This window comes from Phyllopteryx taeniolatus, chromosome 6 (genome assembly GCF_024500385.1).
Source record: "Phyllopteryx taeniolatus isolate TA_2022b chromosome 6, UOR_Ptae_1.2, whole genome shotgun sequence".
NCBI lineage: Eukaryota > Metazoa > Chordata > Actinopteri > Syngnathiformes > Syngnathidae > Phyllopteryx > Phyllopteryx taeniolatus.
The window spans coordinates 9213675-9231622 of record NC_084507.1 but is presented as its reverse complement, the minus strand read 5'-3'; the positions used below and the strand labels follow the sequence as shown (position 1 = coordinate 9231622).

Below are 17948 nucleotides of genomic sequence, written 5' to 3'. Positions count from 1 at the left end.
ACAATTGTAGTCTATAGTCTCCAATGGCTGCCTTAAATTCACACTATAAATCTTCCACTCAGACAAAACAACACCACAGCAGGGCTCAAATTTACAAGAGTACAGCGAGAGAGGCAATCCTATCATGAGATTTTTCCAGTGTAGCTTGTGTTGGTAAAAGTTGTTTTAGTTTTTCAACCATCCATTTATTTTCTATATCGCTTATCCTCTTTAGGGTCACGGGTCTGCTGGATCCTATCCCAGCTGATCTTAGGCGCGAGGCGGTATACACCCTTGATTTGGATCCCAGCCAATCGCAGGACACAGATAGACAAACACAGACAACCATTTATACTCACACCTAAGGACAATTTCTTCTTCTATGAACCGAACATGCATCTATGTTTTTGGAATGTGGGACGAAACCAGAATACCTGGAGAAAACCCAGGCATGCACAGGAAGAACATGCAAACTCCCCACAAGAAGGCCTGATTCGAACCCCCAACTTCAAAACTGTGAGGGGGCTCTGCTAATAAGTCATTAGTTAGTTTTTAATTTTAGTTTTAACTGAGCTAGGAGGCATTGGGTCTGTAAAAAGCATGATAACTGCAATGCATCTGCAGTGTACATACAATCCTTCACGGTATATGGACCTACAGTCCCCTCCAAAAGTATTGGAACGGCAAGGTCAAGTCCTTTGTTTTTGTTGTATACTGAAGATATTTGGGTTCCAGATCAAAAGATGAATGAGACAAACGTTCAGAATTCAAGCTTTTATTTTATGGTATTTACATATAGATGTGTTAAACAACTCAGGACAGAGCACCTTTTGTTTTGAGCCACCCCAAATGTCTTCAGTATACAACAAAAACAAAAGGAATTGACCTTGCCACTCCAATACTTTTGGAGGGGACTGTATGATTATTGCTATCAGATTGGACTGGTATCGGTATCAGCCAAAACGCAAAGCTGCAATATCGGTATTAGATCGGAAGTGATAAAGTTGGATGGGGACATCTCTAGCTATAAAGGCGTTTTCCAGAGTCAATGTTCTAAATGCTAGATGCCTGTTCATTGAAGCCACCAACTTTTCTAGTGAGCAAAGGTATTGGAACAGACATTCAATTAACAAAGTGAATAACATATTACTATTTGGTGGCATAACCCTTACTTCCAATAACTGCATCAAGACTGCGACCCATTCACTTTATCATTCTTCATTTGAAATGCTTTTCCAGGCCTTTACTGCAGCCTCTTCCAGTTCTTGATTGCTTCTGGGGGGTTCTCCCCTCAGTATCCTCTTCAGGAGGTAAAATGCATGCTCTATTGGGTTAAGGTCCAGTGATTGACTTTGCCAGTCTAAGACCTTCCACTTTTTCCCCCTGAAGTAGTACTTTGTTGTGTTGGAAGTGTGTTTTGGGTCACTGTCTTTTTGCATGATGAAGCTTTTCCGGATTAGTTTGGATGCATTTTACTGTAAATTGCCAGCCAAAATGGTTTTGCAGACTTCAGAATTCATTCTGCTATGACCATCATGAGTTACATCATCAATAAAGACTAGTGAGCCTCTTCCAGAAGCAGCCATGCAAACCGAGGCCATGACATTACCTCAACCATGCTTCTCAGATGAGCTTGTGTTTTGGATCATAAGCAGATCCTTTCTTTCTCCATATTTTGGCCTTTCCATCACTTTGGTTGAGGTTAATCTTGGTTTTATCAGTCCAGAAAACGTTGTTCCAAAACTTTTGTGGCTTACCTCTGTTCTTCTTTGCAAAATCCAATCTGGCCTTCTGATTCTTTTTGCTGATGAGTGGGTTGCACCTTGTGGTATGGCCTGTCTATTTCTTCTCTCCAAGTCTTCTACAAACAGTGAATTGTGATACCTTCACCCCTGCTCTGTGGAGGTTGGCAGTGATGTCACTGACTGTTGTCATTGGGTGTTTCTTCACTGCTCTCACAATGTTTCTGTCATCAACTGCTGTTGATACCCTTGGCCAACCTGTTGGATGTTTGTTGTTCAGTACACCAGTAGTTTCTTTTTCAGGACATTCCAAATTGTTGTACTGGCTATGCCCAATGTTTGTGCAATAGCGCTGATCGATTTCCCCTCTTCTCTCAGCTTCAAAATGGTTTGCTTTTCTCCCACAGACAGCCAAATGAAACCAAAATGTCTTCAGTATAGAACAAAAATGAAGGAATTGACCTTGCTTTTGGAGGGGACTGCAAGTAATGTGGTGCCTGCCCAACACTGTACACCCACATCATCTGACATTGAAAGACAATGGGGATTTGGTCTGTACATTGGAGTTGTAACAGCTTCCTACAAACCCTTAAATGATTAACACAATTTCCCGTGTATAATACGCATTTTCCCCAAAAAATAAAAGTCGATAACACGTATTATACATAGGTATAAGGAAAACGGAAAATGGAAGTCACATTGGACAAACATATACCGGTACCAAGGGGTTGTGAAAAGGGTGTACTGTACTTTCATTCCAATATGACATGTAAAGTCAAGTGTTACAAATGTATACATATTACGGTACATTTTCACCGCTCACCCGAGAATTATGACCTCCTTGTAGGCCCATATTTATATCAAATCCAAATCATTGGGCAATTCGTTCTGATATTTTGAGATAGGGATGGGGGCATAAATAGAGATGTCAAAATACATTTTGGATACAATTGATCGCAGTTTTGTGACATTAAGCGACGTGAAGCTTTTTCTCTATAGTGTAACGTCCGTAAAATAAAACATTAGGGATTTCAGTCTGATATTTTCGGAGGTTGAGATGGCCTTAGGTAGGGATGTCCATATAAATTTTGGTGACAATGGGTCGCATTTTTGTGACATTAAGCGACGTTCAGCTTTTTCTGTATAGTTATGTTATGATAATTTTTTAAGACGATATATTTTCCCAAAGACTACCACAATAAACTATGTTTTTTTCAATGCCTCTTAAATCATTAAAAAAATAAGGCCGGCCCTTATTATTATTTATTTTACTTCTTTTAAATTAGTATTGTTGTTGTTATCATTATTATTGTTATAGTTTTCTTTCTTGTTTCTCTGTTAAATTGTTTTTCTTTACTCTGTGATATGGACCTGCATCTGAAATAAAGAAGAAGCTGGAAGAGTAGCCTGGTTTACATGGAGCATTCTATTCCGATTATAATTATTTTAGAAGCCCAAATGGAATGAAAATGCTCAATATAAAAACCTAAATTGGAACAAACAGGCCGAATCCGAATGGAATTTAATTCGGTTTTACAGGAGTGGGATATTCCTTTTTGCCAAACTATTCAGGAGCAAATTTTTACCATTCGGAGCAGGGAAAAGCTCTGTCTGCGCATGCTTTGTCTTGATGCTTTGTCTTGACGTAAATACGCGTAAATATGGCAGCTCCTGACGGAGCTTATGCGACAGAGATCTTGTTTTAAACTACTTATAAGTTTTTTTAAGCAAGTGTTGTTTTTTTTTAATAAACGTATAACACCAACCCAAACTACTGTGCTGAATAGACGACGGACCTCCATCTTGATAAATGACGACACGACGACATCCACATGTCAAGGTAATAAAAACCTGGACTATTGAGCAAACTGTAGAGGAGGAGAATTTGGTGTCAAAGTCATTGCTCTGCTTGATCTGTCTGCTTTCACAAAAAGGCTGTTTTCTCCTTTTTTTTTTTCCAGAAACAGATTTGGCTGAAAGTAAGCTACATTTGACTGCTGATTACTAAAGAATGGTATAAGCTAGAGACGAACTTTTTTTCCTGATGAAAGAAGAGTCTGATCTTTCATTTGGTTGTTTTGGTGTTTACATCGTCATCGTGTATAATATTCTGTCGGGCTTGGAAATTCAGTGCAATTGCTCGAAAATGCCTGGCAGTCTAGGGGTTCCCTGCTCAGGAAACGGCTGGCAGTGAATGAGTTAAGATTATATAATTTCTTATTGATGAACACGTATGACATAAGCAATCCAGTGAATCTTGTCTTGTTAACTCAAACCTCAGTTTTTCTGTGTTGTATACTTTTGTGGTTACATGCAAATACATCCGGGCTCCAACTCGAATATAAAAAGACCAAATTTACAGATTATGGACAGTTGATTGAACAGACGTGCCAATTAAATTTAACTGCAGTCAGTATAGCAAATGATCCTTTTCAAAGCCTGACTGTAAAAAAAGTGGTTTTAATGTCAACAGAGATTGTCTGTCACAACATAGTGTAAAAACTTTTGTTATTTCATGGCCACCTAGAGGTTTTTGGACATTCTGAGGAAACGCATCTGGAGTCTATCTATGAATTATGGCAGATCACAGCCCTGGCTTCCTGTTTGGTCGATTTGTTGCAGATTTGATGGGGGCGGAGAAGGAAAAAAAAAATGTTTTAAACATAAAAATCCATCTGATACATCCTGTGATGTACAGACTGAGGACAAGCTGTGCGATGGTTGTTTGGGATTGGCCAAACTTTGTGATCTGTGAAGCTTGCTAAAGTTTTTCAATAAAATTCAATATGGATGCCTTGGGCCAAACCCACAGTACCATTTTCTGTGTAGTGCCCCAAATTGGAAATTAACTGTTTTTTGCTCTTCCCTATATCCTGAAGATCTCCAAAGTCCATATACAGTGTTCGATGAAGCAAGAAGCTTATAAAGAATCACAATATGGTGCCTACATAGTAACTCAGCCTGGCTCCACAGAGTGTTTTAAACAACAACACATTTCTAAACTATAGTTGTGGAACCTCTAACAATGATCACAACCTGGTCAGTTTTCAAAACAAACATTCCCATAAGAAATAATAGAAATGCATTTTGGGCATCTCATGTTTTATTATTCTTACTCAGACACCCGTATAAACAGAGTATAAATGGTACACTATGTGCCCCACATGCTTTAGCATTGGTAATTACGAGGGCCCGACCAATATGGATATTTTAAGGCCGATTCCGATACCCATCCATTTTCTGTATTTGGCAGAAAACATTTCTGATTGTCAAATAATCGGCCAATAAACTTAAAAATATATAATCAATTACTCCATTTTTTTCTCCCTTAACACAACACCAAAGATATGAATTACGATATTTTATCCTTTAGTATTTGTTTAACTTCACAACAGAGAGGAATTTTCTAGCACAAAAACATGTGAAAAAGCAATTTATAAATGTATCTTTAAATTTAGCCCATGAATGTATACAGTAGATAAGCACCATAATGAGTGAAACTACTGGCACAACATTTACGCACGATGTCCTTTAACATTAAATCACATTTCTTCCACTCCATTATTTTCTTTGCCATGAAGTGATGACTTCAAAATAAAAACCATAGAAGCCTTTCTCATATGTTAAAACATGACAGGGTTAACAGAATTACATTGTAAGTACATGCTGAACAGAGACAGAGTTAAACTGATACGGGAGCCAATCTTTTTCTTATTTGTTTATCCCTCAAAAAATGTTTACACAATCACGTAAACGCTGAAACTAACCGAAAACTTTCTCCTGTTATACGAGGTGGATTTAAGAACAAGTGTTATATACTGCTCTCAATCTCATTGAGCAGACATGGCAATTCTCAGTGAGAAGCAGAAGATTTTGCTGTAAAAGCGATATCATGCTCAGGAGCTTCTGCAGTTTGAATGCAACCCGGTAATTCGTCATTATTGTTGCAAATAATGGCTGTGTGATAATTGGGACAACATCAGGAAAAAGGTTTACTGCATTGAATGGAGTCAGAGCACCATCGAGTGGACAAATGGCACAAGTACATCATTCTGAGTGACTCCAACACTGAACAGCATTTACTGTTTCATGAGAAAGTAATCGGCATTGAATATGCATTTTAATTGATGGAAAACCTACTTGTTGGGAAACTATGTTGATAAAGGGTTTTTTAAAACATTGTGAATGACAATGGCAAAATGATGAGATGCGATGAATTTAGAGCCACATCAGAATCATCTTTATTTGCAAAGTATGTCAAAAACAAGGAACATGGTACAGTTTGCTCAAATCATTCATATACTGTATATTCAATTAAAAGCAACAGTAGGAAGAAAATGGAAACAAAAAGAACAAAAATCAAGGAAAAGGTAAACTTTTAGTTCGCCAACCACCAATAAAAAAAAAACTCAATGGCTGAAAGGATTAAAAATAAATTGGATAATATATGATTTTAATCTAACATCTAAGTCATCTAGGATGGTTCCATACAATGCATGCAGGAAGTGGGAGGACATATTTGATTGTCCCTTACCATGGAGCAAGATATTAAAATAGATTTATAGCACCACTGTAGATGCAAAAAAAGCAGATTTTTTCCCCAAAATTTAAGCTGTACATATTTTTTTTGCCCACAAGGAAAATGTGAAACATTTGGAAATTGATCATATCTGATGAATGTACTTGTTTCTGTTTTTTAGAGTCCTAGACACACTTATTTGAAATTGTTATAGTGTGTCCTCCTTTAGAGAAAATGTTTAAGGAAATGGATTTATGTAAAAATAATTAGACATAGCCTCTGTGATTTTTGGAGACTTTATAAATTTGCAGTGGTGCTGTGAATTAAATTACACTGCTTGGAAAACAATTATTTTAAAGCTATAAATAGATTTGCACTCAGCATATTAAACTTATACACCTGTATGAGGCGATACAGAACATTGGCGGGGTACATGGTTGAAACAAACCATTAAGTTGAAAATTATAAAAGAAGATAGGAGGTTCTTAATAAACGTTTAAGTCCGGACAAAGAACAACCTGGACATCCAGGGTTTTGATTTTGACCAAGACATTTTGCAAAATACAACTGTTGTTGTTGTTGTTGTTCTTCTCCTGCCATCTTTTTGTGTATCAGCGCATGTGTGTGTGTACATTATGCTGACTTATCAATTTATGCATTGCCTGTTTTTGTTTTATTCTTTACTTGCTGTATTGTTGTTTGTATGAATGTCAGTTTCTTTGTCTTATGTTGCAATGTGTTAATCTGTAATAAAAATGTGTCAGATTATGATTATTTTGAAAAGGCCTAATATCAGCCAATTAATCAGTCAGGCACTGGTATTTACTAAAATAATTTCAATGTTTCTGTAATTGTCACTACACCAGTATGTACAGAAGCAGCTCTTTAACTGATACTATATTATTGAAATCCAAAAATCTAATTGTTATCCACACATTTTCAAAATTACCGTTTTGCAAAAAAACTAAGATAGGAAGGGAAGTTATTATTTGTTGCTCAAAGGGGACATATTTTAACAAACCAACTTTTTCTAGTATTTGGGATGTAATATTGTCTTCTTGGTGCCTTAGGAAATGTGAAATATAAATTAAAATTGTCCACGCATTCCTGAGTACCAGACGTTTTTCTCTGCCGAGGGCCCTGAAATCAGATCATCTGAATTTCTCAAGCTTATCTACATCACTAGCAAAGAGCTCCGCCTTCCCTTTCCGCTCCCAAGCCAGCGCTGTCAACATAACAAACGTGTGCTCTCTCAAGTGGGTCTTCTATACGGAGGCAATCAATCAGAGGAAAGGGGGTGGTCGTAGCCAAATATGGACAAAAGGTGTTTTTTTTATTTATTTATTTTATTTAAAAAGGAAATTGACACTTATACTAAGTCTATGTTAGACAGTCACTCTATGGAGGTCTTAAAAGCCAAAATACGGGACCTTTAAGATGTCAAACTAGTTATTTACTTGTTAAATTTAATAGATATTTATTTTAATGGTTGAACGTGTTGCTTGATTTATTAATGACTACTCAGAGAAGCCCAAATTTGGGCTTAAAAAGGTGATTCAGTTAGATTCAAATTGATAAAACATTGAAAGTTTACTAAAAATGAAAGATATAGGTATGAGGCATACTTTTCCTGAATATGTTGATCAGTTTCTGAGTTGTTTGACCTCTGGCTATTCGAGCTTTGAGGTAATTTATTTGTTTGTATTTAATTTTGTGAAAACCAACGGTTTTCCTCATATCAAGTAATAGGGTATAATATACAGTTTGGTGACAAAATGGAAGCTGATGGAAAATCTTTCCTCAGTCTTGTGTGTGTGTGTGTATTTTTAAAATACGTTTTAACACATGCATGGAATAGAAAATTTCCGTCAGGCATTTGTTCAGAAAAGATTTTGCGTTGTCTTCAAGGGTCATAACTGGTAAGAATCACATAACTTTCTCTGGAAATATACAGTGGGTACGGAAAGTTTTCAGACCCCCTTAAATTTTCACTTTGTTATATTGCACCCATTTGTTAAAATCATTTACGTTCATTTTTTTTCCTGATTTATTAAAAAAGAAAAACTGAAAGATCACACAGCCCTAAGTATTCAGACCCTTTGCTGTGACACTCATATTTAACTCGGGCTGGCCGACCGGCCAAACTGAGCAATTGGGAGAGAAGAGCCTTGGTGAGAGAGGTAAATAAGAACGCAAAGATCACTGTGGTTGAGCTCCAGAGATGCAGTCGGGAGATGGGCGAAAGTTCTAGAAAGTCAACCCTCACTGCAGCCCTCCACCAGTCGGGGCTTTAGGGCAGAGTAGCTCGACGGAAGTCTCTCCCCGGTGCAAGAAACATGAAAGCCCGCATGGTGTTTGCTAAAATACACACGAAGGACTCCAAGGTGGTGAGAAATAAGATTCTCTGGTCTGATGAGACCAAGATAGGAATTGTTGGCCTTAATTCTAAGTGGCATGGGTGGAGAAAACCAGACACTGCTCATCACCTGTCCAATACAGTCCCAACAGTGAAGCATGGTGGTGGCAGTGTCATGCTGTGGGGGTGTTTTTTAGCTGCAGGGACAGGACGACTGGTAGCAATCAAAGAAGAAATGAATGCGGCCAAGTACAGGGATATCCTGGACGAAAACCTTCTCCAGAGTGCTCATAACCTCAGACTGGGCCGAAAGTTCACCTTCAAAAAAGACAATGACCACAAACACACAGCTAAAATAACGAAAGAGTGGCTTCAGAACAACTCCGTGACTGTTTTTGAATGGCCCAGCCAGAGCCCTGACTTAAACCCAATTGAGCATCTCTGGAAAGAGCTGAAAATGGCTGCCCACCACCGTTCACCAACCAACCTGACAGAACTCGAGAGGATCTGCAAGGAGGAATGGCAGATGATCCCCAAATCCAGGTGTGAAAAACTTGTTGCATTATTCCCAAAAAGATATTAGCTGTATTAGCTCAAAAGGGTGCTTCTACTAAATACTGAGCAAAGGGTCTGAATACTTATGGCTGTGTGATATTTCAGTTTTTCTTTTTTAATCTGCAAAACTTTCAACAATTCGTCCTTTTCTGTCAATATGGGATGCTGTGTGTACATTCATCTGGGAAAAAATAAACAAATGATTTTAGCAAATGGCTGCAATATAAAAAAAGAGTGAATAATTTAAGGGGGTCTGAATACTTTCTGTACCCACTGTATCTTATTGCATTGGGGTTACCATTGCAACAATAATGCTGAGGCAATTTGTTTCATACCTCAGAACTCTCAAATCTCATTTGCAAACTGAGTTCTGGCTTGTCCTTTACACATTGCCCTTACACAAAGTAGGATTTTCCAAATATACAACAATTGTTTGATCTCAGTCGGAGTCCGATCGAAGCCCTCAGTGAGCAGCTTGCCACTTATGTGGCAACAAGACTGCCGACAGGCTTCAAATTAAGGTTACAACACAGTTGTACAACACAGCATTGAGTTTTCAGTCTGAAGCTACCCCTGCAGCTACACCTCTGACAGCCCAATCGTATGATGGAACACAAAAGCAAGTGTTGCACATCACTGCACTCAGGTATTTTTCATCACTACCTGACACTGACACATTTGCTTCAGCGCTAAGGCTCCAATTGAGGTTACACCGTTTTTAATTTCACTGCCACAAGTAAAAAGTTTGGTTGGTGAGAATGGGAACAGAAGTAAAGAAAATCTCATTAGAGCTCTATAGAATACACACTGAGGTGAAATATTTAGATATGAAATTAGGGTCCCAAGACTCCAGGGCAACTTTAATTAGCAAGATAAAAGGAAGGCAGCAGCTGGCTAGTTGAAGTCCTGTGTTGAGGCGCACGGGGTAAATGAGCTGCTTTGTGTCCATGGTAGTGTTGGTTGCAGGGAGTGTGCACGTGGAGGGTGGGTGGGGGGCAAGTGGGGTAAAGTGTGGAAGTCAATGGAAGTGAAGCAAGTTTGTCCTCTGCTGTTTCCATAGCGGTACTACAGAGAAACACTAAAGCAGGTCTGTTCAACTAACAATTTCTGAACTGACCACATTTTTCCGACAGCTGAAGGCCGCACTGAACTGTTATTCTTATCATGTATTTAATGTCACTCAATTTAACATTTCAATTCACCTCTATTTGGCCATGAAAAGGATTTCAGGATACCGTGTGCAAAACAACGTTATTCAAACATCTGAACCTTAGGGTGCTCTGCGCAGTTTTTACCGTTTTTAATGAGTTGAGAGAATCTCTCTGAATGTTCTGTATTCCTGTTACGACACCAGTGTTTTATTGAGCAGCACAATGGTACCTGGTGGAAGCCATATAGTGTATGAAGGTTGACTTCCCCCATCTGAAGACATGTTCTTGAGACCCCAAACTAGTTGAGACTGAATCCACAGCACGTTTGCCGGTTGCAGCCAAGCAGTGGACTCTGGTTTGCCTCAATTGCTTCAAGACGTGATTCGTTAACAATCAAACGCAATCGACAGAAATTCTTCGTAGGACAGATCGCTTGCCATTGAATGAATGTAATCAATTAATTCTAAGAGATTAGACATGAAGTCAACTATGAATTAGGGCTGCACAATATTGGAAAAACATGGGATATGGGTGAATATTGTGATATCGATATAACTGCAATATTTAACATGCCCATAAACAAATTATATTTTTATTATCTAATGAAATAAATTTTTCTTTAATGTGGCAATATATATATATATATATATATATATATATATATATATATGTGTGTGTGTGTGTGTGTTCTCCCATATTTCAGACATGTTATTCATTTTAGGTACAAGTAATTTGTTGATTTTGTCATCGTTCATTTCCTCCTCTACCGCATCTGCCATTTCTTCCTCTGTCCGCTGCCGCTGAGATTCTCACTGTACACCTATGGGTCCGCTCTAGCCCATAGGAGACAAGTATCTAGGGGGATGGAAGGCGATGCACATTTAAGATCGCATTTGATTGTTCAAACTCAGATAAACACCACACGTGCAACAAAGCATACAATACCACATACGTATTAATTTATTGCACGTCTTCGCGATAGAGATATTACATTGTGCCATTATCACAATAATGATATTTTTTTCGATATATTGTAAAGCCCTTTTATGAGTCAAAAATTTATTTGAAGAATGCTTTACTTGAAGTTTATCTATTAAGATAATCAAACAATTTTGTGGTTACAGTTCTTGAGGTAAAGGTGAATAGTGTCAAGAAGCTCATTTACATTAGAGTGCCTCCTAAGACTACTTGGTTTCAATTAAAATCATTAGAGTGGATCTTTTAACGAAATATTTGATATCAGTTTTTTTATGCTTGTTTGCCCACTGCTTCCTGCCTAGATTTAGTTAGTCTAGATTTCTTATGTTGCATTTTAATTTCTCAAAGACGCTCCCATTAAGTTTTGGTGGGAATCGACAACAGACCTCAGAAAATGTTTTTTTGTAAATTCATTTATAACAGTATATATAACTGTCTAATTTTATTTTATTCTATTTTTTAAAGTGCCATTGGTATGCCGGTCAGAGGTCGCAATGTGAATGTGATTCCCCCCATTCCACATTTAAAATCCATGTATAATTTGCAATTGACAGATGCTAAACCCTTGTCAGAATGTCAAATTCCTGGATATCCTTTTAGGTTAAGGGATTGTGAAAGAGGAAAGAGCCAATAATTTGGTTTACCATAGAGAAAGTCATTACCTCCAAATCAATCACTTCATTTCCTATGCCGCATGTCCTCATTATGGGTGCAAGTAAGCTGTAGCCTATCCCAGCTGACTTTGGGCGAGAGAGACAGGGTACAACATAGACGGGTTGCCAGCCAACTATAGGGCAATTAAAAACAACCATTCACACTGACATTTACACCTAAAGACAATTTAGATTCTTCAGTTACTAACATGCATTTATTCGGAATTGAAAAGCATGTTCATAAAAACCACACAAGCACAGGGAGAACATACAAACTCTACCCGAAACTTCAGAAATCTAAGGCAGACGTGCTAACCACTAGCTCACCGTACTGCCAGTACTCTCCAAAACAAATAACAATAACAAGGTTATTTAAACATAAATAGTGAGATGGATGTAACCAAAATGAAGCTAAATAACATTGGGAAGCAATACCCACCATTAAACATGTTTAATCCTGTAAATATAAGAACCAGAATGTACAAATCATTTAAATTACAGACCCACTAGACCTACAAACAATAAGACCACCAGCTGTTCCAACGTCAACGCTTAACAATATACAACAGCGAACCAAAGGCCACCATTCAAAATGTTTTAATAATTTAATGTAGGCTGACGATTCTAGACAAAAATGTACGCTAATCTACTTTGTTTTTGTTTCCGTTTTAAGCAAAAGCTTAACAGCTAACCTGATGCTGTGTAACGTACAAGTTGCTGACAAAAACAAATCCAGATTTTTTTATTTTATTTTTTTTAACCAGTGATGAGTCATAAACCTACTCTGAATAAATGATTCACCGATTACTATGTTTAATATTTACAGCAAAAAAAAATGAAGCACCTCTGATTAGCAACTCGCCGCCTCGATGATGCTTGTGCGAAAGCAAATGTCCACACCTTAATGCTTTCTAACATATTTGCCCTTGAAATATAGAAAGAAAATCGTGCAGTGACACTGACCAAACCATCGATCTGGATCTGCTTCACAGGAGAGTCCAAGGTGCCGGCAGTAGAAGCCATTACGACGCTAATATAATGAAGCGCTTTTACGTTGAGAACGAACAACAAGCCGCTCCACGCGGAAAAGGAGGACAAACTTCCATGATGGACGTTTCCGTTACAAACTACATACACTTCCTGTTCGTGCAGGAACACGCATTACTAAAGAACTGTTCCGGAAGTAAATTATAGTACAGTACGTAGCTGGTGATCAAATTGTACGCCCCTTTTAGTTAGATTTATTTCTGGACGTTTTCATACAAATTTGAAGTGAACTTGAGTTGGAGAAAGAGATCATACAAGAAGGATGAGTGCTAAAGTACTTTTAAAAAAGTAAGCATTCTATTCGATTGTAATGTATTTCGTTGACTTCTGTTTTATTCTACTCAAATTCTACATTTCTAATAGATTAATTATTTTATGATAATGATATAATAAATAAAATAATTATATGACAGTAAATCACTGATAGAGTAGTGGTTCCCTCGCCTGACTTCCGCGCAGGTAGCATATGGAACAACACCCTACAGCATTCAGCAAAACAGAGTGAAGCACTTCCTTCCGGCCCAAGTCACTGGCGGAGCCCTATGGTCAGAGACCAAGATAAAGCAACTGGAGAAGTATTAAACGTCTACACTGTCTTTTGTTTTACACAGTTTGTCTTCAAGAGTTACCAAAGATGACAATATCCGCTGTTTAGGCTTCATTACATATTACATATATCATATATATTTTTTAAATATATCATATAATATTTGTGTAAATAAATGATATGCATGTATTGAACTTTTGTCTGACTCACGAGACATAAAGAATAAAGAAAACAAAATTTTAGCAAGTTTGGGTTCAAACCATGATGTCATCAACCTGTAGTTACGCAAGTTATCGCAGCATACACAGGAAGTCCGCTAAGCTGTTTCCCGGGTTTTGGTCTCGTGACATTCCGTGTACAGTGGATTCAGAGTTATTAGGAATCCCATTCAAGTTCTAGGCAGGGCACGCCCTCCTGCATCCAGGTGGGAAGGACAGGCTTCGCAGATGAAACAAGATGACCATTCCAAATATGTATAGCATTTGTACAAAATAAAAACAATCAAATTTGTTAGGGTTAGTGGGATTAATAACGCTGGGACACTGAAGTCAGACACTGCCGTTCCCGCCTGGATGCAGTCATGCGTGTCCTATCTAGATGCAGCAGCCAGTCATATTGCAGCAGGCCGTGTCCTGCCTCGAACTCCAGTGGGATTCATAATAACACCGCAGTGACCGTGTGAATGTGGGTGAGAAAAGTTGTCCGTCTCTATACGTGCCCTGTGATTGACTGGCTACCAGTCCACGGAGTAGTCTGTCTTTTGGCGAGAAACAGCTGGGATAGTCCCTAGCTCACCCACAACCCCAATGAGGTCAAGCAGGATAGAAAATGGATGAATAGATGCATCAGCGGGTTTTGACATGGGCGAAGGACCATCCTTAACAAGAGAAGAAAAAGAATAGTTTTGTGCACCAGGCCTTATGTGACATAATCAGACACATTCACAGCAGCAGGAGTTTGGGATCACCCATACACTTCACAGCATATTTTATAAATTAAGGTACAGTATATGTTGTTAGATAGATAGATAGATAGATAGATAGATAGATAGATAGATAGATAGATAGATAGATAGATAGATAGATAGATGGATAGATGGATGGATGGATGGATGGATGGATGGATAGATAGATAGATAGATAGATAGATAGATAGATAGATAGATAGATAGATAGATAGATAGATAGATAGATAGATAGATAGATAGATAGATACTCATCCAATAGGGGAAATTAAGTTTTCACTGCAGCAATATTCACACATATACAGTACATTTGTATTAATAATTTAGAAACAACCAACAAAGTAAGAAAAAATACAAGGGCAGCAATGAGGAGGAATTAAGACTTTTTAATCCCAGCAAGAAAAAAAAGATTAAGATGTTGCATGTTGATATATGGTAAATAATAAATATAGTGTATTCTATTGTAATATTTGTGCAAAATTCAAGTGTAATATAATTGACATTAATATATAATGATTTGAAGATGAATTATTGATGATCCGAATATGAATTATATTACACCCCAAATGCATTGTTGATATGCTTAATATGCACAGATAATATTGCACACTGAAAGTCATATTTGAACAAAGAGTACAAATTGAGAGATATAAATATGGATACTAATATAAATAATACATAATGTGTATAACATTTATTGCACAGTGTCTACAAGTATTTTTCGCACACACACTGGAGAGTTGTTATATAAATGTATGATGAAGGATATAACAGATTATCTAAATCGTTGTTTTCCGCAGTGAAGCTAAATAAGTCTGTTGGAGAGAGAGTGCTCGTCTGCTGCTGCAGTGTCAAGGAGAGGATGTGAAGGATTGTCCATGGTGGAAAGAAGTTTGGTCAGTGCTCTCTGGTCCCCCACTGCCTCAAACGTCTCCATATTCAGTTTCATGATGTCACCAGCCTTCTTAAGTTTATTTATGCAGACAACAGCAAAGTAGATGCCACTTGCCACCACGGACTGGTAGAAGAGCTTCAATATCTTACTGCATACATTGACGGATCTGAGCTTCCCCTAGAACAGTGATTTCCAACGTTTATGGAGCCGAGGCACATATTTTACAATTGAAAAACCTCACAGGACACCAACAAACGAAAATGTCACAAAAAGCGGATACATTAATTACTGTATTTACTTCCTGACATTTAATAGAAGAGCATTTATTTGTTCTGTCTGTCACTATGCCTCACTGGCATAAATAGATGAATAAGAGACATTATTTCTTGGAAATAAATAATTTTTGGAGCAATTAAGTAAAATTTGATAATTTCCCACGGCACACCTGAAGAGCACTCACGGCACACTAATGTGCCCCGGCACACTGGTTGAGAATCACTGCTATAGAAATACAACCTGCTCATTTCCTTCTTGTACACAGCATCCATGTTGGTATTCCAATCATCAAGTTGTTGTTCAAGTGTACTCCCCAGTACTTGTCTTGGTCCTCCCCAAGTCCCACAACTACTAGCTCCTTAGTTTTGCTTATGTCGTCGACACCAGATGAGGTGGCTTTCTTTGGTACAGAAACTAGACAGGAGGTTTATATGTGCAGGGCACATATATACAAATAAATGAGCACACCAATGGAATTTTAGAGTCTTCATTTATCCTAACATGCATGTTTTTGGAGCAAGAGAGGAATCCAAAGTGCCCAGAGGAAACCTACACCAACACTGGGAGAAAATGCACACACACACAGAATAGCAAGAGCTGAGACTTGAACTCTGACCCTAAGAACTTTGAGGCCGATGTGTTAACCACTGAACCACCACTCTGCCTCTCACCCTAAATCATCTGGGAGAGTGTCAAGTGACCCACAGGATAAGCAGTACAGAAATTGGAAAGAGGGATTCAATCCGGTGATCTGTCAGTGCACAAGGCCACTGATGGATAAGATGTATGCTCGCATGATGGACCTCTCATTCCCGGAGAAGCCATTTGCAGAGGCACTGTATTCCATCACAAGGGCTACTGTATGTAACACAGGTTCTTGTAGCAGGTGAGGTGAGACACCAGCGACATATTCGCACAAGCACAGCTGAGCTTGAGAACTGTTACGTGTCATACAGTATGTGTACATGCATTAAGAAAACTGAACTACCCGTATTGCGTTAAACCAGACTTTTAAAATGCATGTAAACACCTTAATCTGACCATGTTCAACTTTTCAAAAGTTGTTTGGTCAAAGATCGAATTGCACCCTGTCCATGTAAACTTCATGTGGCAAAAAAAGGAGAGACCAAACTATTTTAGTAACGCAGTTCATTTTGTGCATGTAAATGTACGGCGTCTAAAGCTGTTGAAGTGCAGAAAACCAAGAAAGTATGTCACCCTTAAACGCCATCACTGCTTGCAAAGGTGAGTGAAGGGCAGCCTCCACTGCTGCCTTGAAACTTGGTATACAGACAGATTGACACAAATTAAATCAATTATAGTAGTTTGTCGGTTGCTTTTTTAGGTCAAAGAAGTTTAGGAGGTTTATAGTAGCATCATTTGATGAGCTGTTACTCATCTTGCATCAAGTGAATTTGGAGTCAGATTTGTACTATGGCATGCCTCTGGGGTTAACATTTAGTTATTATTATTTGAATAATGGGCACTCTGATATTGCGTTCTGTGTTTGTATTTACAGACCTCTCAAGTGTTGTAGCTGCTTGTAGCTGAAAGTTACAGCTTAAGCACTCTGTAGATCATGTTTTAGATATTGTCATCAATAAGAGCTCAACAATCATCACAGGGCGTTGTCTTATCAGATTATTTGTGTGTATGACGATGTCTCCAAAGTGTTCTATTTCAGCAGGTACTTTCAAGGACTGAGAGGGTAAATGATCTGATGAATAATTTAAGAAATACCAAGTACAATGAATGACATGCACCAAAAAAACAACAACTGTAAAAAAGGAGTAAAGGAAGACAGAATAAAATAGACTTGTGTATCTATTTCTGACAGGGCAGCACAGTAGTTATAGTGGTTAGCACATCTGCCTCACAATTCTGAGGTTCAGGATTCGAATCTCAGCTCCGACTTCCTTGTGTGGATTTTGCGTGTCCTCCTTATAGTTGCGAGGGCTTCCTCCCACATTCCAGAATCATGCATAGTAGGTTTTTTTGAAGACTTAAATGTGAATAGTTGTCTATATATGTGCCGTGCGATTGGTTGGTGACTGGTTCAGGGTGTACCCTCGCTGCCTCTCGCCCAAGGTCAACTGGGATAGCCACCCGCTGGATGGATGGATGATTTATCCATATTTATGATAGGGTTTTCAAAATGTTTTACCTGTAACAAATGTAAATGTTTTTGTTTAAAATTGTAATGCCTTAAGTATGAAACATGCATACATGTAATTTGAACTCAACTATGCAATCTTCTCACATTCGCCTAATGTAAACCAAACATTC

The 17948-nt window shown here is 38.1% G+C and overlaps 1 protein-coding gene across 1 annotated transcript in view; it reads right to left on the bottom strand.

Annotated features, from left to right (window-relative positions):
* Positions 1–13055, bottom strand: part of LOC133479928 (eukaryotic translation initiation factor 3 subunit H) — a 70055-nt gene extending 57000 nt beyond the window's left edge. Inside the window, exon 1 of the mRNA XM_061777495.1 lies at positions 12897–13055. Within this exon, the coding sequence (XP_061633479.1) occupies positions 12897–12956 (60 nt within the window). The 5' untranslated portion in view covers positions 12957–13055. The remainder of the gene's footprint in view (positions 1–12896) is intronic.
* Between the last annotated feature and the right edge of the window lie 4893 nt (positions 13056–17948).